Raw genomic sequence first — 25,991 nt, 5'->3', positions numbered from 1 at the left:
CTGGTCCACAGCCGGCTGAGCGTGAGCCAGCAGTGTGCCCAGGTGGCCAAGGCGGCCAGCAGCACCCTGGCTGGTACCAGACACAGTGTGGCCAGCAGGACCAGGGCAGCGATGGTCCCCCTGTCCTGGGCACTGGTGAGGCCGCACCTCGAACGCTGTGTTCAGGTTTGGGCCCCTCGCTGCAAGAGGGACGCTGAGGTGCTGCAGCGTGGCCAGAGCGGGCAGCGAGGCTGGTGCAGGGTCTGGAGCACAAGTCTGATGGGGAGCGGCTGAGGGAACTGGGGCGGTTTAGCCTGGAGAAAAGGAGGCTCAGGGGAGACCAACAGTCTCTACAGCTACCTGAAAGGAGGCTGTAGGCAAGTGGGGGCAGGTCTCTTCTCCCAAGTAACAAGCAGTAGGACAAGAGGAAATGGCCTCAAGTCACACCAGGGGAGGTTTAGATTGGACATTAGGAAAAATTTCTTCATGGAAAGGGTTGTCCAGCATTGGAACCAGCTGCCCAGGGGAGTGATTGAGTCACCATCCCTGGAGGTGGGACATGGTTTAGTGGTGGACTTGGCAGTGCTAGGCTAGTGGTTGGACTTGACAATCTTAAAGGCCTTTTCCAATGTAAACAATTCTATGATTCTGTGAAATTCCCAAGACACCAATCAGAACAGCCCAGATTATTAATCACTAGCAAAGCAAGTATATTTTTTTATTTGTCTTTAGCAATGTAAGAACCCTTGAGCTCAGCATCTGCTACCTAAAGACCAAGCCCCTGTTTAAATATCATTATTAGTTGTTTCTGAAGAGAAAGTAGATTTACACAGTTCATTATGCTTTTTCCTTTATTTTTTAAAGCTTCACTCAGCTTGGCAGTTAGATAGCATACTCCTGTACATGCTTGTCTTCAGCCACAGAAAATTAATCTGCAAACTTTGTTCAGGAAATGGCCTTTTGTTTTGCCTGAATTAAGGCTCTTGTAAACTGCTCAGAGACATTTTATATCAAACTAAATGCCATGGTTTTTGAAATCTTTCTATAACAAAGAGAAAAGCAATTGCATTATACGGAAGATGAAGAACCTAGCCAATTTAATTTGACCTTTCTTTTTTCTTCAGAAGGAAATAAGGAAATGCAGTGGATTTAATCAGATTATTTGGATGTATATCCTTTGAAGAGTGAAAATAGTGGAAAACAGGAAAGAGCATGCAAAAGGAAAGATTACACTGTCGTATTGTTACCTTAAAACTTGCAGCTCTTCTTCAGAGTTCTGCACCTCATCTCTGAGTCGGCGCCAGCGAAGTAAAGCTTTCAATTCCTGCTGCCCTTTTACTTCACCATGTGACAGCTGCTTAGAATACAAAAAACACAGACCACTGATTGCTGTTTCCCAACAGACAACTTTCAGAAAGAGAAACTTGTTTTGTTACCCTTTATGTACAGAAGATGCAGGAAACATTACCAATATCCATGACTGAAAAAAACCCTCCAACCAAAAAATAACAGTTGCTGCTACAAGGGTTAATAGCAGCACTAAGGAAAACAGAAGCCTCACTGTGCACATTAAATCAATAATCAGTTAAATAATTCTGACTGAGCAGAGAGACGGGCCTGTTGCTTTCACTGTAGTGACTGGCAATAAGTGAACTGAATGTACAGTACAGATACCTGTACATTCAGAAATACAGAGAATGCAGTTTTCATTGCATCTTTACTGTCTCCAGCTTGAAAGCAAACAGCTGCTTTGTGTCCTGACTTCAATCCTCTTTCCTAATACTTCTGCCACACTCGTGAAAGCTCCCTGTTGTATTTTCTCCCATTTACATAATACTAACAGAGATGCATGCTTATGAAACAAATGCCAGGTTGTCAGCTTAAAAATAGCTAATAATTTATGCTTCTCTATTCAAAGAAAAATGGGAGATGGAAGAAAGCAAAAGCAGATAATATTCTGCATTGGACCAATATTTCAGTCACAACTGAAACTACTGTCAGGCACTATAGAATTTACTCATAATCCTACAATTGTACAATTGCACAGCACCAAAACTACTCAATAATGCTAAAAATGAAAAAAAAAAAAAAAAAGGCAGTATTAAGACCTTATAAATTAACAAGGGCACTAATCACCCTGCTTTGTTGCTTACTCCTTTTCATTCAGCTACATGGAAGGGTGTCTACTACAACAAAAACACTTTCAAGTGATCCACAAAAACATAAGAATTAATGTGACCAGCTCACAGAAGAGGAGTGATACTCAGTGTAGGGGCAGACATGAGTTTTAGGACCAGAATGGAAAAGCAGAGTGTTTGGACAGCTTTCCTCTCTTTCTTCTTCCAGAAACATGGTAAGTGACAAGGAATTTGGTTTTGTTTGGTGCTATTAATATGCCTGATACTTAATAAAATGGAGGGTCAGAAGAGTGCATGATGTCAGTTCCCAGTCCCACCTGATCTTCCACAGATGGAGTTCTGCAGACTTAAGGGGTAGGACCAGGCCTGACACAAGCACAGGAGGAAATGACTAACATAAAATGCTTGAAGTAGCAGAGGTACAACAGAAACAAGAATTGGATCAGAAAACTATTATCTGACACACAATTTATGAGCTTTGCACTTTAAGGCAGACAATGATTTTTAAACCTCTAACATGAGGGTAATTCTTGTTGGGCAGTATAAGAGAAAACAAGTGTTAAATGCCAATGCCCTATTTCATCAGCTGCCATTTTGTTTTGAGGTACACTTCTTTGCTATCTCTTGGACAAAACCAGAGGATTTCATTAGGTGTCAGGAATATTACAATATTCAGCAAGACTCTGCTGATTTTTCCACTTTCAGGAACACAATACAAGTGGAAAGAATGCAAAGCAACTGTTCAACAGCTGAATTTTAATAACTGAGCAGTACATTTGTGGGAAGGTAATCATTGACAAACAGACATTTCCATTCTCATTTCACTGACCTCTACCTCAGTAAAGACTAGTGTTCACTGTAGATCAGAAAGGATTTTTCCATGTTTGTTTTTTTTTTAAAATCAAGTTAGCATGCAAATTCCAATATTACTTTAAAAGACTTATAACACAGGAGGTTTAATTTATAACCAATTCACAGCAGAGTGTATAATTTTGTTTTCCACATGATTCAACTGAGAAGTGATCACGCATCACCTTACCTGTTGTGCCCTTGCCCAAAATGTATCTTCTAAAAAAGTGGCAAACCCTTCACTTATCCACTCTTCAGTCCAATCATGAGCACCAATGGCCAGTCCAAACCAAGCATGAGCAATTTCATGGCACAGACGTGTTCCACAGAGATGGCTCCCTCCCAGTAGTACGCTCTGTGACAGGAAGATGATGTGTGGGCTGCACAATAGGAATGAGTGACAAAATACATTATTGACCTGTTAAAACATGCATTGCATGGCTATATAATATATAGGCTTTATTGTCAGCCTCTTATTACTATATGCATGCTGGATCATGACTGATAGTTTATAGCTCAGGCGTTTTTAGGAATTCAGTTGTACTTTATTGCAGGTTGGCAGAGAATCAAACAAAAATTCTGCCAAGCAGTCTTGTATTCAACCGTCAAACAGCTATTACCTGTAAGAAGTAACTTAAACCAAAGTTTCATATTTTTCACATTACAAGACTGATTTATTCCAACAGAAGCATTTATGTATAAGCCAGGATAACAGCAGATGAACAGGTGTGAATACAGGCAGCAAATATTTATCAGTTAAGTGATCAGAGGTGGAAATAAATAACGCATAAACATTTTATAAAGAAAACAAATCACTATTCAAAAGCAACAGGACCGTTATATAGTAAAGCACATGTTCTTGTTAGAACTTAAAACAAGCTAAAAAGATACCATCTGATGGTGTTGATAATTTCTGCAAATGCAGAGGAAGGAGAACATCCTTTACCACAAATACAGAAAAAGGAGGCTCGATATTCACTAAATATCTGCTTTTCACAACAGTGGAGAAGAACCCAATCTGTATCCACTCTGCTTTGTACTCAAGTACTATAAGAAGGAATTGGGGAAAAACATGTTTATGAGTTATTGCTCTGCTATTTAAAACACTTGCACTGAAATGCAAGTTACTGCAGTTCCCAATTAATGTTCTGCTGTAAGGCAATTTCTGCTATGCTCATAGACATTACAGACTAACATCTCAAAAGTTACAAAATGTTTGAAATTAAGTACATCTAGGAAAGAAAAGGTGCAGAATTAAGTCCTCTGACTAACATGCAAGGGATTTACAGGGCACTGCACCACAGACAGGACTAGCAAGAGCACAAACCAAGGCCATCTGCAGAGGAGGACTCCGCTAACCCTCAGCATCCATAATCTGCATTTCAACTTTTTGTTGAGTACAGCCAGTTAGAAAGTAAATAAAGCACAATGGTAATACCTTCAAGACCACAGTTCTTTAAAACCAAGTCTAGCCTTCCAAGCATAGGAGGGGAACACATGGCCTTAAGACATTTCCAAGAGTCAAATATTATTCGTCAGCATTCCAAGGAACGTCCCCACCCACCCTACCCTTCCGTTGGAAATGTTAAAACACCCACAGTTTTCTTGCAACCAGTTGAATGTCTGGAACTGACACCAGAAAACATCATACACACTTAAATAGAAAAACATACCTAGTAACCATCTCCTTGTTAAAAAATAAGTCATACAGCAAAGCAAGTTAATACATTTCAATCAGTTGGCATTGTAAGAAACAATGTAAGAAATTAAGGCACTAATCGAGGAATCAAATCACAGAGAACAAAGCAAGAAAAAACAGCAGCTCTCCAAATCTTTGCCAAAAGCAATTCTGGTTAAGAGAAGGGAGGGAGGGAGAAAAGGGGGGAAAAGTGCAAGCACAGAAGCTGCAGAACATGATGAACCTTTTATTATAAAGCCCCGATGAGAAGAATAACCACAACTTTGTGGGTATTACTTTAGTAACTTGTAAGTTAATGACCCTTAACTGTGGCATGTGTACAGTGCTACAAAAAAAAGCCCGCAGAAACAGACCAAGTAAATAACATTCCACACATACTGCTGGCAGCATTTCAGCCATTTGGTTAAGCAAAAAAAAGTAACTTCATGTCTTATAAACAGGCTCACAGAATGTTTTGCATTTTAAGTCTACTGTAGGTAAATATATAATAAAAGTAAAGATTGTATTTCCTGCTTTTTCCAATCACTTAAATAATAGAAATGCCACATTTGGACAATCTTCTTCATAGAAGGATTAAAAATGACTTCAGTGAGAAAAATCTATGAGTTCAATGTTGCTCAAAGAATAAAACTTCCTATGAGGCCAAAAATATGATTATGTGCTGCATCAGAATTTAATTTTAGAGTCTTAGTACAGCCAGCAACTTCCTTTCCTGAGAACACCTTAAATAATTCCTTTCATTTTGTTTACCATTAACAAGCAGCTGTATCTCCAATTCAGAGCCTCGTACAGCAACGGCTATTACTACAGAGCAGTGCAAAGGTCCTATTTATCTTAAGTGTAATTTTATCAAAGATTAGAACACTTTTCTGTAATATGTCCAGTGCCTTAGTTTGGGAAGAGTTTGACTCTATGTATTAGTTTAAAATACAGATTCTCTATTTCCGATACATGTTTGAATTCCAGAAACTCTGCTCTATCCCTACTGATACTAACAAAATCAACATTTTTTTAGTCCTCTAGGATGTGCAATGTTATTCATTGCACATAACTGTTGTTCCTAAAATACTCAAAAATTCAAGAAACTGTCTATGTGGGGGAAAAAAAACCCAAAACCAAACCAAAACAGATAACCAGAACAATGATTAAATTGCAACAGCCAAAAACTTTAATTTTTTTCCCGGAATAGGAATTTGGCCCTCCTACCATCCATTTGATTTACTAGGAACAGATTATAAGGCTTGATATCTATTTTTTTATTGGAATTGAAAAAAGAAAAGAAATCCATTCACATGCTAGGAAGGGACAAAGGTAATTCACCTCAGCAATTACAAGCAAGACCTGACAAGGTATGCCAAGCTTATAAATGCCTCTAGCTGATGTCTTCTCAAGTCTGGCCCTGGTTTCTAAAGCAGGCCAGAACAGGCTAGCTGGATGTGGTAAGGAAGAAGGGAAACCTCTCCCATTTAACAAAAACCATAAAAACCCCACCGGTCCTTCCCAGGAAGCTGGAGAAATTCCCAATGGCTCTTACAGAAAAAGAAGTTAATGACTTGTTTTCAACAAGTATACACTTGGTTACACTTCTAAAGCAAAAGATTATTATTCTGACCAGAATCACACCCTTATAACTTAGATCTTTGTATCGTTTGACTGAAAGAAGGAGCAAGTTCCCTCTCACAGCCAAGGTGCAGTTTAACTACGGTATGAACACACATGAAGGAAAAATGGAGCCCCAAAGGGAAAGAAATTTTTGGTGTGAAAGGCTGAAGGGTCTTGATGTTCCAATGACCCAAATCCACGCATGTAGATGTTCTTAATAAATGGTCTTTAACAAATAGAAGGTTTCCAATGAGTCCTAGAACTCTGAACAGTAATCTGACCACAGCTGAGAGGCCAAATCTCTGAAAGCAATTTCGCAAACCTCTTTCTCTAGACTGATGACTCAGATGCAGGTGCCACTTTGCATGCAGGCTGCAGCAGTGTGCTATCTTTGGCTGCTGACACACAATCAGATGAGACACACAGCACACACTCTAGCCAAATGCATGTGCAAGAACTTAAGTACACGTTTAAGCTAGGAACACGAAGCTCATTTCTAACAGACTTTTGAAGTAGAAGTCTTTCCCTTTTAACACACAGGGATTTCCAGACACGTTTTCTTGTGTATTTACTGAAAAAATAGTCAGGACTGTATCAGCTGGGAAATTATGCAGCACCCAAAATCACTATTACAGATGGAAGTTATATAATAAAAAAATATTTGTCATGTTTTGATATACTCCACATAATGCTTATCTTCCCCTATTTACAAAAAATGTAGGCAGATAGTAAATGGGTTGGACAGTTATTGTCCTTCAAGGAAAGCCCTTCTTAAACATGTAAAAGGGAGCAGGGGAAATCTCTCTACAAGTACTACCATAGAAATATATTAAAATTTAGATAAACATTTCAAGATTACCAGTCTTTGAGAAAGTTAGACAACTAAATAGCAGCCCCTTCTATACAGCCTGTGCAATCTCATTCAATCTGCATTATCCCAGTGACACAAAGAACAGTATTAGCATATTGTTGAACAGTAGCTTAATTTATGTTTGAGGACACTTGTGCCATTGGAACGCAGACACAAGAACATGCAACATCGACTTCCTTACCTCTGTAATCTCCAGCATTCTCATGTATGTTGCAGTCCAGTACTGAGAGAACTACAGAGAAAACCAACCTTTTTAATCTCCTAGGTTTATAGTGTACCAGAAACAGGAATATATGCCAGATGCAGTTGTAGAGACAAGGATCTGGTAGTTGGAATACTCTGAGCATTGTTCCAGAAATAATGGAAACTTCACAAAGTTTTCCCTCCCTACCATTGTAGTGGAAACCCACAACTGGAAACCAAGTGGAAACCAACAGTTGCAACTGACTGGAAGTTGCAGCTGAAAGTCATTCCAGAGCAGGTGACATTTTACTCCATAAATCATGCAATATAATGCAGTTGGGTAGGTAGTAGGGTGTCCTGGTTTTGGCAGGGGTAGAGTTAATTTTCTTCTTAGCAGGTACAATGCTGTGTTTTGGATTTAGTACGAGAATAATGTTGATAGCACACTGATGTTTTTAGTTGCTGATAAGCAGTGCTTACTTTACACCTAGGAGTTCTCAAGTTTCCCATGCTCTGCCAGTGAGCAGGTCCACAAGAAGCTGGGAGGCACCATGACCAGGACATCTGACCTGAACTAGCCAAAGGAATATTCCATAGCATAGAACGTCATGCTATAGTCATAGAAACTGTGGGAAGGTGGCCAGGACCTGCTGATTGCTGCGCAAGGACTGGCTGGGCAGCTGTCAGCAGCTGGTGAACAACTGTATTTTGTATCATTTGGGGGTTTTGGATTGGTTTTTTCCCTTTGGGTTTTATTTCTCTCTCTCCTTTTCATTACAATTGTTATTATTATTGCTATTATATTTTATTTTATTTCAATTATTACATTGCCCTTATCTATGAGTTTTAGCTTTTTCCCAACTGTCCTCCCCATCCCTCTGGGGGGCAGGTTCGGCAGTGAGCAAGCAGCTGCCTGGTACTTAGTTGCCAGCTGGAGTTAAGCCATGACATAGGGACAGACCAAGTCCCTGTGGGCTGGAAGGAGGGTGATATCATGCAACTCAATACATCAATTCAACATCCAAACTTCAAACTTCAGTCAGGTACCTAATTAATGATCTGAACACCTGGGCAGCAGCTGCTCCATGAACTGGCAGACAGTCACTTCAGTCTTGCTTATTCTGTTGTACCAAACCAGATTAATCGGTGTCATGATTTAACTCCGGCTGGCATCCAAGCACCACACAGCTGCTCACCCCCCCTGTGTCAGGACAGGGGAGAGAATCTGAAAAGTGAGAAAACTCAGGAGCTGAGACAAAGTTTAATAGGTAAAGCAAAAGCTGTGTATGCAAGCAAAGCAAGGAATTCATTCACCACTTCACAACAGTAGGCAGGTGCTCAGCCATCTCCAGGAAAGCCGGGTTCCATCATGCATGAAGGCAAAACACCATTAACTCTGAACATCCTCCCGCTTCCTTTTTCTTCCCCTATCTTTATATACTGAGCATGATGGTCTGTGGTATGGAGTATCCATTTGGCTGGTTTGGGTCAGCTGTCCTGGCTGTGTCCCCTCCCAATTACTTGTGCCCCTCCAGCCCTCTCACTGGCAGGGCCTAAGAAATTAATAGAATTAATTTTTCATATTTAACTGATTTAGTAAACTAATTTAGGAGTAAGTGCAAGTAAAGTGGCTTCAATAAATGCAAGCACCTGCTTCACTCTTTAAAAAAAAAACTCTCTGTATTTTACAGAGCTCAATTTTTAACTTCACACCTCACATGTAATTGCTCCTCAAAAAGTACTAACACTGCTAAATTGAAAATAATTTGTGAATCGGTGACTCCAATTGCATTGTTTCATGGCAGATGTTTCCAAATAAGACTTACAAGCTTATTTATTTTTTTCTTAAAAATCAGATAGTTTGGAAATCAATCTAGAATACTTCAGTTAGATTGTTCTGTGAATAGTTTTTTAGGGTATGGAATTTTTCATAGAAGTATCTCTTTTTGTTTGACGTAAGACAGCTGATGCAAAGACCACAACAATGATAAAATATGTCTACTCTTGCTGACATAGATAGCATCACAAAAGATGTTCAGAGGCTGAAGGGAAAATTTTGTTCATGTCTGAGAAGCCAGAGGAAATACCATGTTCCCACAAATTTCACTAAGAACAGTATATACACACATAAATGCTTTATTTGGTTTACCTTCTGGATTAGCTAAATTCCAGATTTCATATTAAATTTTTACCACATTTCTCTAAGTGCTTCCAAATATTAGATAATGGCCCAATGAAGAAAAGAAAAAAAGAATTATGCTACTAACTGTGTGAAAATGGTTAATAACAAATAATGCTGTGAAAAGTGTCTGTTAGAACTATGCATTTATATTCATGCTCTCTCATTTAGAACTGATTTATAAGATCAGGACCACGATATTAACCTTAAGCACTTGCTGAAATAAAACACCAATCAAAAAATAGACGGATGGACATTGATAACTGTAATTAATTATTTAAATTTATCATATTATTTTAACAAGAAGAGGGTAATGGAAACAGATATAGCTACAGATACACCTCTCATTTTAAAAATACAAAATGTGTTTGTGTGATAACAATATTTTTTTTAGGTTTCGTTTTTATATACCAAAGGGAAGATGAAAAAAGAAACCTCTCATTTCATATTAGAAATGCACATAGCATTTGTTTCAGAGCTTTTTCAAACTATTCTTTTATTCCTGCTAAAATGATTAATATCATGAGCAGTCTCTAATAACATTCCTCAGTTCCACTCTAAATGATGACATTTGCCACTGATGGATAATATTATTTGATCATGGATGGATTCCATTATTTATAGCCTTCCACCAATGTTATTACTGAAAGACCTGGATCTCCTTTTACTATATCATGAAGTTTCTAGCAGATATTAACACAGCTATGAGCAAAAGTGCAAATAACCAACTGTGATAAATAGTCAGACAGAAAAAGCAAAATTTATCTGCTTTTCCATATTCAGTGAAAATTCACCTAAGTTAAGGGCCTGTACATTAGTGGTCTCAGAAAGTGACACAGACAAGACAAAATAAAATGAAGAATGGGCCATATATTTTTTTTCATTTAACATATAGAAGAAAGCTTTTATCCACACATACCAGAACAAAACAACAACAACAACCAACAACAACAATACAGACAAACCAACAAGATAAAAGCAAAAGAGATTGCTTGTTCTTCAAGTTTTTCAGGGTTCTTTTCTCATTGTAAAGCCTCATGGTATCTGTTCTAAAAGCAGCAAGGATATGAAATCCGCTTGAAGGCAGAAGTGGTTCTTATTAAATCACTGCAAACCAGTATAGAGTAGCATCACAAACCAAACCAAACCTAAGAAATGCTTTTTTTTTTTAAGGATTCCTATCAGAAATACCAACTGCAGACCAAGAAAACTCCACATAGATCCCTGAATCATTCAGGAAATCCCAAACACTACTGGAAGAGAACAAGCTACAAATCCCTGATACTTCTAAGAAAAAATAAATAAAAAGGTAAATCTCAGAGTTTAAAAGAAAAAAAAAACCTAAAAATACAAAACTTCTCAGGTCATAAAAGAGGCACAAATCCAATTCTTTTAAATTTTTGGGTCATATCTATCAGACTCTTGCCCCTTGTGCCAACTACAAACGCGGAGCAAACAATGAGATTAAGATAACTGTGCAATTTGCATGTGACCTAATTTTTGCCCATACACAGTATCACCCACAATTCTTGCTTGTAAGAATTGATATCTAGAAATCTGTTTTCTGAAGCCTTTCATTTTACTTAAAAGAATGGATGCAAATCCAACACTATCAACCTTGCTAAAACACATCATTTCTACTACGTCTTTTTCTCCTCTAAATACAAATGCTACAACACCCTGCACACTTGTCTTAAAAATGGTTCAGGCAATAGAAATTTAACTAACCAGTCCTGCTATCATCCATTTTCTGTTTTTCTTATTTTTGTCACCTATAAGCAGTATGTAAACTGATACATAATGCATGCTTTCATGTTACTGAATGAGGATCCATGCTTCTTGTTACATTGATTAGAGATACATGTTATTAAAAAAAAAGAAAGAGCACAGAAGGATACATAATGGCTTCAAAATTATTTTTCTTAGTTTGTTCTGTGCAGCAGCTATACAAGCCTTTTTTCCTGCATGTGTCAGTAAGATATTTATTGTGCTTTTGCACAAAGAACAAAGATGCCTTTATCAATTCTCAGAAGTCTGTAGGAAAAACCATTCATGCTGTCAAACCCCCTAAAACCCTTTCAGCAAATAATGAAATCCATCAGTTACAAATGTCAACATACTAATTTGTTAAATAAAGAACAAAAGCAACATTCAGAAGAGGTGCCTCATTTCATGTTGTATCTGCCCTTCAATTTGTAACAACTTTGTGGCAGCCCACAGATCATGCAATATTAAAACAGAACAGCATTATAATTATTAAAACTAGAACAATCTACTCTCCTTTCAATAAATTCTTAATAGTTCAACAAAACTGTAAACAAAATCTTTTGGGAACATCAAACTCTTTGCAATGCATTCATTTTCCTCTTTTTTGGAAGATTATTTCCAAGTAAAATCTTACACACAAACACAGATTCTCTTTCACTCACAGTCACATTTATTGTGCTGGTGGAAAAATAAGATTAAATTACATCATATCCAGTGACAGAAGAGCTTCAGTGTGCCTGAGAATTACTTTACCCATTATATGGGACATACAGCTATTACTGATGAATCATATAGCAAAGAGACTGTAGCTGGGAGTGGCTAGTGTACATGTGAATTACTTTATTCATCATACAGAGACATCCAACTACTATTACTGAATCACATAGCAAGGGATAGTTTAACTGGAAATAGCTAGCATCAGTGAGAACTGTGTTAATTTCTTATAATATTACGTATCACCTACTAATGAACTTTTATTCTGTTGTATCTTCTACCAATTTACCTTTTCATACATCTCCAAATTTGTTTAAGTCCATCATAAGGACAAAACAAATATTTTTCCTGCTGTCCAGGACACTATGACAGAATATAATTACCTTTCAAAGATGCCAAAAAGATATGAACACCATCATACTCTAGAAACATGCATTGCATCCAGTATTTTTTTCTGGAAATTTCCAAAAGTGGCCTGATAACTTGTGCTTTGTGAATTCATCAAATAAACCTTGAAAACAGAAAGGAACTTTTGAAGTTGTTAAATTGAAAATGCCAGATTCTGTATTTGGCAAAATGCTAAAGCTAATATAGATTATATATTCTTCTATTCTAGTAAGCATTTTTCCAAGTCCAAAAGGAGAGAGTGAGTGAGGTGGTTTCCTGACTTGCAAGACCACAGCAAAAAAACTACCATGGGTCAAGAGATATCCATTTTAAGGTGGTTTTGTTTTGTTGGGCTTTTTAAATCACCAAGGATTTTAAGTTATAAAGATGTAGGAAATTTTTGATTGCTCCCCATGTGCTCTCCTGACAACAGTTCTGCCAACACACTAAAACCTCTCTCTTTTTGTCAGAGCATACATTCATATTTGCATGTAGATATTGACCACTAACAGAAAGCAAACATATTTCAAAATTTCTACCAAGACCAAACAGAATCAGGTTTCCAGTTAAAATCCAGTTAATACCAATTGGATAACAGGTAATTCCTCTTGGATACTTACTTGCAGGCTCAACTGGGTACATATCTTGTCAAACACTTAGGTTTTGTTTCTATATACTCTGTATTGTCAGCAGTGATCAAATTAAATTTTTTTAAAACCTCAAATGGTATCTGGCACTCATACCAATTTAGACTTATGAACCTGATGATTACAAAGTTCTGTAAATTGTACAATTTTTCAGAAGACAAACTGAAGTTTCCAAGTAATAACAGTTTTACAGCCAAATCCAGTCACTGTGCTATGGAGTTAATTTCTGCAGACAGTGTAATTACTTCACATTTTTGGTTTTAGCAGAACGTAATGTCAACTGTGAGAACACTCCTCAAGAGTTGCTTCAACTGTCAGTGTCTCTCTGACATACCGTAGATACTTTCCTGACTGCAACTTAAACTTTAGTTTAGTATAGCAGTTTCCTGTCTGTTTTAGAGCAGGAAACACAAAGATAAATTCCATACTGAGGTCATATTCTGGATTCAAACCTCTAGGTCTATCATACTGTCCTCACCACCTGATAGCAAAGTCACAGGTACAAACAAGAAGCTGTTACCCTGTCCATGGCCTGACACTAGAAGGGATGGCACAATGTCTGCCAGTGTGCTTCTGCTGGGCTCCGTTCCAAGTTCTGGAGACAAAAGCTCTTTGGTGACAGCAATACATCTCACTCCTGCCAATAGCTATCACTCCATAACTATACCTCCAACATGTTTAAATTTAGTTAACCGAGAATTGACCACAAATATTACAGTTACACTGACATCTGCACATTAGACGTAGCTGTTTCTTCTCAGATCATAACTATACCTCCAACATGTTTAAATTTAGTTAGCCGAGAATTGACCACAAATATTAGTTACACTGACATCTGCACATTAGATGTAGCTGTTTCTTCTCAGAAAGCACTGGAAATACCTCTGTGACTGCTGTGCATTTTATTTTTTTTCTGGGAACTTAAAGAATATGCATTTCTACATATGCACTGTTTTATTTACTCAGATCAACTGGCCAAAACCCCCAGAAATTTAGCTTCACCACACAAATAACAGATCTAATCTGGCACTACTAGGCAGCACAACACCACCAGAATACGTTCAAAATCAGAGGCCTGTTTCTCATAAGAAAAAAGTAAATAGCAGTAAGTAGAGACTGTTGGTTTATCCTGGCCGTAATGGCAGAATGGTTTGAATTTACAAGGATGTGCCCAATGTGATTTTTTAGAAAAAGAAGTTGCTTAGTCCATAAATAGATCATGAATCCTACTTTCTCTGCCAATAGCTCTCTTTTCAGAAAATTGTGTGAAGCTAATACTCTACAAAGACTGTAAACCTATGTACAGCTTCATTTTATCCTTTTCTCTTTCCTTGTGGTAAAGGCTTGAAGTTTTTTTACTTCAGACACCTTTGTGCCATTAAATTAATATAGTATTCCAATTGCTCTGGAAAAGTGAGGGAATAAAAGCAGTTCTCTTTTGCACTGTTTTAACATGTCTCAAGCATATCAAATTGTTGCAGTGGAAACGTGATGATAACCCAAACTTAAATCATGGGATTCCAAAAGAGGAATTCTCTGTAAGTCTGTTCCAAGACGTAACTTGCACATACTGCTTTAATATATATTATGTATATATACTACATATAATGTAATATTAATATGTAAAGTTTAGTGTTACAAATAAATCACACAAAATCAAAATCAGAAAAGCAGCACTGGCCCCAAAGATCTTCCCTTATGCTACTGAAGGCAGTGGGGAAGAGAAAAATTTTCCCCAAACAGCTCAAAATCATGTTCTACAGAAAATGAAATAACTTCATGTTCTCTCCAAAGTAACAATCTTGTCTCTGATACGCTGCACTTTTGTCTGGAAGAATGTACTGTAAGTAAAATGGCACTTCAGCTAGCACTGAGAAGTGCACAAATCTGTATGTGCGCAGACAGAAACCTTTGAAATATTTTAAGATATACATGTAAGAAATACAAGATAGTAGCAAAGCCATTTCTATCAACGACAAGCAAGTTTCTTTCCTTATTTCATCATGCTAAGTTCTAATTTAGGCCTTTCAAAAATTTGCTCAGCCATATGCACCTTCCTTTTGGTGGTCTACAAGTTATCTTCAAGAGGACTAACAAGGGTATTCAGAATTACACCATAGCTTTAACTCAGTATCCATTACTATCAAGCTGGTGATCATATGAGAAATGTATTCCTGACATTTATTTGTCAAAATAGCTCTGTATACAACAAATGAGAAAGAATATTCCAGCAAATTCACTGTACTGGCTCTTTACAGATAAAAACACTACCTTAAATTTCACCTTCAAACAATTTAAGCAGAAGGTAACAGTTTTCCAAGTAATCTTAAACATGCTTGAAATTCTAAAATTATGTTATAAAGGGAAATGAACCTTTACAAATACCAGTGTACATCATACCATGAATGAGACAGATTATCAAACAAATATGACTTTGCTGTCTGATTTCAACATTCAAAACCAGACTTGGAAGACAAAATTATGAACTTGTGATACCAAAGCACATAGTAACCTCCCTTGTTAAGCAGAGACATAATTTATGCAATGCTGTGGAATGACCAGGCAGTCATTACAAACTAGATGCCTGTCACACAGCAAGAAAACAGATTGGTCTTTAAACTGAAAGGAATGAAACCATCTGTTTCCTTCATGTTACCACAGACAAAGAAAATCCAAAAAACATCCCCAGAAACAGAGGTGATGTTTTATTCACACACCACAATCTCCAAGCAAATTTTTCATATTCTCAAACCCACACATTTCAATTCATTTCCCCCAAATCCATCACAGACCCAACTCCTTCCCAGAAAAAGGAAGCACACAGCACCCTTCTCTCCTCAGAAGCACACTCAGCAGTCTACTTGTCCTTCTGATCTTCTTATGGACAAAATGTTCTTACATGGATTCCTCCACCAGTTTCAACAGTTTAACTCTCAGTCTGTATCACGAGATCCTAGTAGTCTCAAAGCACACAAACAGCAACAAACTGTTGGGAAGCGTGCATGTGTGCAGAGAAAACTGATGAAACTCAGACAGCAATGCATCACATATCAGCCCTTGGAAAAGTAAAACATAATGTTTCAAATTTCCAGTCAAATACAACGATTCACAACCCAACAGGTTCTAACTTTAATAGGACAAGCTATAATATTTTGACAGCACTCCTGAAAAATTCTGTAGTTCCACAGTTCAGCTTTTCTCACCACCCCACCCCCCTCCCCGTCTTCCTCAGTAAGCATCAGTAAACTCAGTAAGACCAGAAGACATCTATGTCAGAAATTCAGTCACTGAAACATAAAATAAAGCAGCAAAATCTCTTTTTAACCCCATTAAAGATTTAGTTTGATGGTAGTATCAACACACTTTGGAAAGTGTGAGGGGTTTTTATTAATATTTTTATTCTAAAATTTAAACAACATTGCAATTATTTAGATGGTACAGATGAAAGGAGACTTCAGATGAAATTGTTTCGAATGGGCAACCGATATAGTTTAATATATATTAAGAGTTCTAAATAAATAGCTAATTTACTCATATAGGTATGGAAATCTGGTTGTACCTTTCAATGAATATTTATTCCTATTAGAAATGTTTCCAAAAAAATCTTTAAAATTAACTATACTTGCTAATCTACTTTTGAAGAGGAGAACTGTAATTTTTTACTTTAAATATAGTGGAACAGACACAAGGGCTACATGACTGTTCCCAGGATACAGACTTCTGCTTTTCATTCCTTCCCTTACACATCAATGAATAAATACAAGGATGCAAAGTAATTTGGAGATGACCAACACATCAGAGGAGTCTTCTCTGTATACAACACAAAACCCCTGAAAATCTGGCAGTGGCAGAGAAAGTACAAAAGCTAGCAAAGAATGTTTTCCAATGTTTGGTATAAAAAAATGATAACAACCATCCCTTATTTTATTAGCTTTATCAGTGCATTCACTGCAAAAGCCTCGCAACAGGGATAAACGAAGACATTAATATCACTACTGCCTGGATTCCGCCCCCCCCCCCCCCCCCCCATCCTATAATGTTGCCTCTCCTTTCAACATGTTTTTCACTGTTATTTAATTAATTTCTTAGGTATACCACTGAATGTTTCCAAAACAAGCATGTGGACATTCATGTCATGACATAACAGTATATCAAGTCAGTTCTATCCAGTCGGTCTTCTCCATTTGTACTTACATATCAAGGAAGAAAACAATGAAAATTAGAACAGTTTCCTGCACCTCATGAAAGAGAAATAACGCACTGCCAAAGAGACCCCACACTGGTGAGCCTAGAACAAAGACATGATAAAGATTACTTGAAAGTAAAGTTTGTTGCAATTAGAATACCTGGTTTAACATCTGAGAATTAGTAGCAACAACAGACACCAGCCCTACATTTTTAAATCAAGCAACTGCTGCAATAAGAAGAAAGATAAAATATCAAGAAATCTACATCATTGCTTGAGGGATTTGCCAGATTTATTGTCACTGTGAAGATTAAACTCATCCACCATTAGAACTTATACATATGCATCCCATTCAGATGTCAAAAGTCTAAAAATTACATCACCAAGAGAGTGGTTTCGAGGCAGATATAAAGGACAAGTTTGAAACAGCAAGGTTGAAAAACATCCAAAGAATTACAAATAAAGGAGCAGACCCTTGCTATCATTCCCATTGTGATCAACAGACATAGGATGATGCTCAAAGCAGGCACAATAATAGTAACATCACCTTTTCCCATGGCTTAGGGTAACGTAGCTAAAGACAGCAAGATGAAACAAGGTCATCAGAAACTACCAAACTAACAAAAATGAACTAGCTCACTGACACTTTGTAAGAATTATGGTGTCAGCATGGGTGTCTTCAGGTTCTCAAAGTGTTTTCAAGCCTAATGAAATATTAAGCAATTTCCCTGAGCATCAGGGTTAGGGGAAAGGGAATCCTTTTGCGCCACAGTATTTTTCATGCATCACCAACACATTTCTGCCTTTTGTTTAAACAGTAAAAACTGCTATAGAAAAACAAATATAAAAAGTCACCAGTGTGTAAAAACTCTGGCAAGGGGCAGGATAAGACTTTCCAAGCACATTTCACATTTATACTCAAACTGAACCTGCTAGAAAGCCTAGCATCTGCAAGCAGGGTTAAAACCTTTTTCTTTTTAAATCCCAAATTTATGACAAAAGGGATAAACCATCTAACTATCTGAATTTAATAATAGATTATGTGGTCCCATCCCCTTTTTTGAAGAGACAGGTCTCAAAGCATCTTGCAGATCCCTGTAATTCCTCCTTCAGCTACATTACAAGCAGCAGATGGGAGACAGAAGTAATACACATGACCAGAAACAAACTCTTTACCCTCAGTAAGATCCTTAGCTTACTATTGCCACTGCAGTTTAATTCTGCTATATTAACAAGCAGGAAATAATACAAGGCACTGGTAAACACTGGAGGCATCTGTGTTTGTATTTACAACTGCGAACACAAAGATCTTAGGAGACATAACAAAATCTTAGATTTCCTTATGGAGTCTTAAACTACACCTCAGAAAGAGGACAAGTTTCCTCTCCAATCAGTTCTTACTTGCTGTAAGTCAAAATCCTCTCAGGAAGATCATGCGGTATTCTGCTTCAAAACTAAACATACATTTTAAGTATATACATACAGGAGCAGACACAGAGTTGGGGCAAGAACTTGCAACATGAAGTTCCTGGATGGCTATAATACTCCCCCATATATATCATAGATACGACACCCAGATCACTGAGTCATATATCTATGAGAATTCTGGAATCAGGCATAAAATGGCCCAGTAAAGGAAAATCCCCAATCTGTAATGCCGATTTATTTAGAATATGCAGAATACACTTTTCTTCAAGGAATTCCATACTGTACTATGTTTAAGCTGAATTTTTGCAAAGGCATGTATTTTCCTTCCTATTTGAAGATCAGGTAATGATGTGCAGAAAAGCTAAATTACACTACCACCCAAATAATGCAGTGCAATACTCAATGTCAAGAATCACACAGCTTACCAACTCCCAAACTTTTATCAGTTTTGTTTACATGTTCAGAAGAATTTTCCTTAATTTAAAAAAAAAAGTAAAGAAATGGTTCTTGTTAATGTAGACATCTGCAGGTAAGTCTTAAACATGTACACTGGACTTGTAAAATGGAAAAATGACAGCAGCCTTAGAACTGAAAACCAGGAAGGATTTAGATCTCATTTTCCTGGCCACTGCAGTACTGTAGCTTTGTTTCATAATTTGACATAGTTGAAATGAAATTTAAGCTGGTCATATTACCAAAGCAGAAACAAATGTGCTGTAAATGCAGGAAATGTAAGCAAAGCTGCTAACAGACTGTTGCTCCCTAGAGGTACAGGGACCGGCTGCATCAGAGGTGTGATGCTTATGTTATTGTACAGGAGCAAGATTGCGATCAGATACAAATGGTTCGTCAGCTTTGGATCCCTCACAGTTATAAAGTCTATCCTCCATACAAATCAGAAAAAGGTAACTGAAAAGACAGCTGAAAAAGATAAAAAAGTAAAGAAAGAAATGAAACAGAGACCAACACATGAATGAATCACCGTTATTTCTCTACATTACTGTCCTGAGCTCTTTTAGGGATCCCCATACAGAGAAATGAAAGCAAGTTATGTTCATAATTTATATCTATTTGAGAGAATGCTTAAAGCCAAGTTCAGTCCTTCAGATACAAGCATATGACTTGTTATTTCACTGGGAGAGAGACATACTTGTATCTCAGACTAGAATTTTATTCTAATATTCACATGTATAAAGCATTTCAACACATAAAGATTTGGGCAAGTTTAAAATTTAAGTTTTAAAAAAATACTGGCAATGCCGTGGCAATGACTGTCAGCAGGCCTCCAATATCCACACAGGATGACTTTCCACATCCTGAACTAAACCAAGACAGTCTAAATTGAGCTAAATAAAGAAGATCCGCTCATTGACCAACTGTCCTCACCACAAACTCGTTATTTGGTAAAAATGTGCCTCTTACAAAAAAAGCTGGATTCATGAATGATTCCATACAGTTAGCAGAATCTAATAAGTAGAAGATGACACTTCTTGAAAGTGGGCGAGCGTTGTTTCTCAACAGCGGGATCAGATGAAGCACCAGTATTTTTTTTCCTTTTTTCATGTCAGCATTACCTCTAGCTGAAACTCAGCCAACTGCTCCTTATGTAAACCTACAAATCAAACAGTGGGGAAGCAGAGCCTGCGCCATCTGGGTATGATGACGGGGTGGTGGGTATCTTCAGCATACTGACAGCACAGAAGCACAGACCATCCCAAAGACTCCCGTACTGTCCCCACGTGAACATTACACAGAGAAATTGCTAGAAGAGATCTTTGCAAAACATACTACAAAACAGATCCCAGGAATAATAAGGACAAAACCACCTCATTCTCTGGGATCTCATAAAGGAATGCTTGCTACTACTGCACACAGTTTCATCAAAGGCTTCTGGAGCAGCACACTGCTCTTTGCAATTAGTACCACCGAAAGAAAACCCCTAAACCACCTTCATTTGCAAGTTTCTTGTCCATTGAATGCTCCAGGTCACACTTAATTTAAACACCGTGTGATTGGAAATAATCAGGTGCTGGCCCTCTGCCAGAGCTGCTTCCATAAACAGCAACAGATTCACTTCAGTTCACAGGTAGGAATTCTCTCAGGAAATCCAAAACCAAGGAAAGGAAATTATCTTGAGGCTCCTTGTCTCTCTATGGCATAACTGTGGAACTGTAACAGCAGCCTATATTAGCACAATCCTTTCTATGTGAACACTGGGTAATTCTTCCTATGAATTACGCACTTTGGAAAACGCAGTTGGGTTTAAAAATGCTGCATGTAACACAACTTTCTGTTTGTCTAATTACTGTGTGTCCTGGTTTCAGCTGAGATAGAACTAATTTTCTTCTTGATGGCTAGTGCAGCACTGTGTTTCGGATTTGGTGTGGGAGCAGGGTGGTTGGGGATTTTCTTGTTTCTCAGGCCCTGCCAGCCAGAGGGCTGGAGGGGCCCAGGAAACTGGGAGGGCACACAGCCAGGACAGCTGACCCGAACTAGCCAAAGGGGTATTCCGTACCATGGGATGTCATGCCTGGTATATAAAATGGCTAGGGTGGGCGGTGGGGTTGGAAGGGGCTGCCAGTCATCACTTGGGGACTGGCCAGGCATCGGTCAGCGGGTGGTGAGCAGTTGTACTGTGTGTCACTAGTTCTCCCTTGCCTTCAAATTTCATTCCTCTACCCTTCCCGCTCCTTTTCGTTATAACTACTGTTTTTATTATTATTGTTCTTTTGTTTTTATTTTATCCTAATTGTTAAACTGTTTTTATCTCAACCCTCGAGTTTTGCATCCTTTCCGATTCTCCTCCCCACCCCTCTGTGGGAGCAGGGAGTGATCAAGCGGCTGTGTGGCGCTTAATTACTGGCTGAGGTTAAACCATGACACGGTGAGAGAGAATCACAAGCCAAACAAAAAACCCCAATTGTTTCCAGGAGCACAATCACTTATATTTTAAGTAGCACAAATGCATTTGTATACTATTTGTATTTACAGGTTTTGCAAACTCAGTTTATTTAAAAATACTGAACAAAATAAGCAGGACTAGTTATTTGTAATTTGCAATTTTTTACAGAAGCTTAGAAGAGACAAAACTATAGACTAAAAGCCACAGAATGCTTTACCTAAGCAAAAGCTGGAACCAAGAGGCACTAAAGAATGGAAGATGAGCACTGCCCTCCATGCATTCAGTGCAGAGGACAAAGAAAAGCGAGGTGTGTCCAAGGTACACATTCTTTTGTCTAGAAAAAGCTGTATCAGCTAAAATACACGTGTAAGTACACCCTGAAGTGGAACATGTATACCGACAGTCACTCACAGGAGGCACTCCATGTAACCTACTTCAAACCTGTATGGCCTCCAATTGGAACCCCAAGAAAGCAAATACTACTGTAACAAAAGCAAGATGTTACCACATCCCTTCCAGCCTCTCAGGAGTCCAACGACAGCTAACTGTTGTGCGAAAAGTATTGAGGCACACAGTTTTCAGTGTCTAGGAGATCCTAAGGTTGTTTACAGATGACAGCAGCATAGATCCTGTAGTCATCCAGAGCAAACATGTTAACTCTACTGTACTGTCCAACTAGTACTTAATCAAAGCCTGGGGTGCTAGGCAGCAATTGCAACACCAAAGATTGCAATTTAGTCTCATGACAGGAGCTTGCACACAAGATGAAAACTCTGTGTCCTACACCTGATACCAAACCCCAAAACCACAACTAAATTCTCTCATCCACACTTTCCTCGACTCACTCAGAAATTAGAAACTCTGTAGGTAAATGTATCAGATTTGAATTTAGGCACCCGATTTCATCAACCAGGTTATCAGTAATAAAACCTCATACCTATTAACAGAAGCAGACAATTTGGACCACAATGGCCATATGTAGAAAAATACTTTAAAACTTGTATCAAACCGAACAATGAAAAATCTCTTTCTTTTAGAATTTTTCATTATTCCGAATGTCCAGCTACCAGAAACACTGACAGCTTTGGAAGAAGAAAATGATTAACTGTTTTAGCCCCAACTTGAAAACACACTGCACACATAATGTACTATTTTTTACCGTACATGCAGTATTAGTGGTAACTATACTGATAATACATACAGAATGATACACCTAAGTAGACACATTGCATATTCCAAAACATAAACTCATTTTCAGCCAACATAATATGGCATAACATAGAATGTTCAAAAAAACACAGGAAAAAGTACCATACACATGTAAAAAAGAATGCTAAAATGATGTGAGCAAATATCTAGCTATGAAAAAACACAGGAAAAAGTACCATACACATGTAAAAAAGAATGCTAAAATGATGTGAGCAAATATCTAGCTATGAAAAAACACAGGAAAAAGTACCATACACATGTAAAAGAGAATGCTAAAATGATGTGAGCAAATATCTAGCTATGATTTATAATACATCTCACATTTTCAGTCAAGTCAAGAACAGAAAAAGAAAAGATCAGTGTGATAACAGTTTATAAACAGGAAGGATTTATTCTTTTATCAATTTGGTATGGTAAAAGCAAAATCTAATGAGAATTAAAAGGAACAAACTGGTAGACTAAAAAAAACCTTAATTTAATAACAGCCATTTTTTAATGTGATATTATATCATTACCTTTGCAACAAGATTACAGCACAATAATATTACATTCAGACCTGGATAATGTGTGCTTGCCTACATCTGGCTATGCAAAAGATATAAGGTAGAGGACAAGCTTTCTAGCACATCTATCCATCAATTGAGAATCGTTTAATTCAAGGTTTGATTTGAGTTTATGTTTATTCAAAGGAAAGTTAAATTTATAAACTGATTGGGAATGATCACAGATTAATCTCTTTCATTTTTTTAAATGCCAAGATCAACATCTTAAGAACGCCTTGCATTTTCATACATACTATAGTAGATTAAAATATCTAATACTGTGCATGTATTTTTAGCCATTCCACCCATGTCTCTCTATTTAGGTTTTTCTCTGGCTTCTACAATCTTGGTATCTAAGTACTAATCCATATGTTATGTAGTTAAAAACAAACAAGTATGCTTTCCAGATATGAAAGCATACCTCCTACTGATGTCAGTCAGAACCCTGTGAAGAAAATCTTACGCCTGATTACAACCCAGAAATCATTAAAAATAACATCACAAAGACTATGTAAATCTCAGGTACCTTTCCCCCCACTTTGTGAGCATGCGATGACCATAAGCATTAATAGGATTTATGCAGGTGTCTCAAAAAAGCAGGATGTATTATATGAAATCAAAGGGGTTTAGGCCAGTTATGGTTAAGAAATTTCCTAGCTGGCTACAAAGCAACAGGCAGTGACCTGAGGAGGGCTGATCTCTTTCCGAAAACAGTGAACACATTTGACTCACAATGGAAGCAGAGGGCATGCAACAAAACAGGTGTCAGGCCTCAGCTGGACATTCAGGCAGCAATACTTTAAAAACCTACCAAATGCATTACTCATTATGGGAAGAATGAAAACTGTGGAGAATATTGACTTTTTCAGGAGACTGAGAAGTAATGGCAACTCTAAGAAAATCTGTGGGACTAGAGATAATGATGACTAAATGTGAGCAAACAAAGAAGAGTCAGTACACCATAGAAATGTCCTGACCTCTAGACATGCCAGTAGTTCTCTTTACTGTAACACAGCAATAAGATTTTTGTGTCAACTTTACTTTAGTGTGTACATACTACTCCATTTTACTTAAAATTAATCTAGTTAAAATGCATTCTAGGTAGCAGTAAATCACATTAAAAAAAAAAAAAAAAAGAAGTGGAACTCTTCTAATCCTTTGGCTTGCACAGTTTTTAATGGTCTGCTACCATGATGTATGTGTGACCTAACTTGTAAGCAGAGGGAAAATGTAATGACAGAAGTTTGGCATCTTCACCTGGATCACCTCACAGAACTCCCAGCTTTGTTCTTTTCTGCTTTCAAGGTGGTTATTATTGGAAAGGCATTTCTATTTTGACACATTCAGCATTCTTGTTGAGCAGTAAGCTACACTGTTTAGAATGTAGTTTGGTATAGGAGTTCAAAAATCTGTTCATTTTAGGTCAGACTATTACAAGAACCTCCAGGTAAAAGCTCATAAACAAATGCAGCTGTCACAAAATAAGAACAAACTGCCTTCTTTGCGTTCACAAAGGATCATATTTAAGACAACACAAGACTAAAGAGAAAGACACAAGTACAAAAAAAAATTTGCTTTGAGATGGAGAAAAATATTAATAATTCCTGCTTTACTCTCCTTAAGCACTGCATTAATCAGAAACTTAGAAGGCAAACGTAACAAATTTGGCACGTTTCAGTCTTGTTAGGCAGACATTAATTAAAAGTTCTTATGCCATGAGATGCCAAATGTTATCAAGCATAAAGTATTTATTTCCTGAATTCTGTTTAAAAATAGCACCCACACCCTGCCCCTAGTCTCAAACAACTGAAAAATACCTCAGAAAAGGGAAATCTGTCTTTTGCATTAAGTAGATATTACCAATGCTATTAATCACTGGAAAAGTTCTCTGTACATTTCTAGCCTTTCTACAAAATGTTGCCACCTACCTTCCCAGATTTTAATTGAAGACACAACTACTTTTCATTAGAAGAATAATTTCAATGTCCAGAATGCATTACACAAGCTTGCACATTACAGTTCCACATGAGTAGTCTGATTTCAATGCAAAACAGGGACATAATGTACTTAGTAACTAATATCTGGACTGACTTAAAGAAACCCATTATGTGAACTCACTTAGCTCAACTTAATTTCTTAGGTTTACAGGCCTCCATGACAACACATCCATGACTTAAGTCAGCATCCGTGGAGTTCATTTCAAGCAAAAGGTCCAAGGTACTACTATCTACATCCCTTCCCAGCTCATTACAGGCAAAAAAAAAAATCAGAAGGCTGGCCGATCTCCTCAACGCACACACTCCAAAAATAACCGTGAAGGATAAGATCTTTCCACAGTTTCTGCACCAAGTGTTTCCTACAGTATCTACCAAAAATGCATGCTTTGCTGAAAAAGTAACATTGTGTAAGCTGTTCTCAGCAGTTCTGCCATCCATCAGATCTTGTGAGCAACCAGAACTTTTCATCTAAAAATAGAAAACTTTCTTGTGGAAGGAATGGTAAACCACCTGAGTGCTCACCTCCAAACATTCTTGCCAAACCAAAGAAGCAGAAACACATTTCGTTTTAAAGAAACATTATACACTACTACAGTGGTGTGTAAGGTAGCTGGAAGTGATTCACAGTGGAAGGAATCCAGAAAGAAAGAGGAAATTATGATCCTTGGCAAATTGGGTCCAGAAACTGCCAGCGTCTGATGGTGGCAGTGCT

At 37.6% G+C, this 25,991-nt stretch overlaps 1 protein-coding gene across 8 annotated transcripts in view; it reads right to left on the bottom strand.

Annotated features, from left to right (window-relative positions):
* AOPEP (aminopeptidase O (putative)) overlaps positions 1-25,991 on the bottom strand; it is a 205,471-nt gene that overhangs the window by 122,489 nt on the left and 56,991 nt on the right. For all 8 annotated transcript variants that reach the window (XM_055698794.1, XM_055698798.1, XM_055698799.1 and 5 more), the window contains 2 exons: positions 3,157-3,346; positions 1,227-1,333 (listed from right to left, as the gene is read on the bottom strand). In XM_055698794.1, the coding sequence (XP_055554769.1) occupies positions 1,227-1,333; positions 3,157-3,346 (297 nt within the window). The remainder of the gene's footprint in view (positions 1-1,226; positions 1,334-3,156; positions 3,347-25,991) is intronic.

Source organism: Falco cherrug, chromosome Z (genome assembly GCF_023634085.1).
Source record: "Falco cherrug isolate bFalChe1 chromosome Z, bFalChe1.pri, whole genome shotgun sequence".
NCBI lineage: Eukaryota > Metazoa > Chordata > Aves > Falconiformes > Falconidae > Falco > Falco cherrug.
Note: the sequence above shows the minus strand (reverse complement) of the source record. Positions and strands in the feature narration are given on the sequence as shown.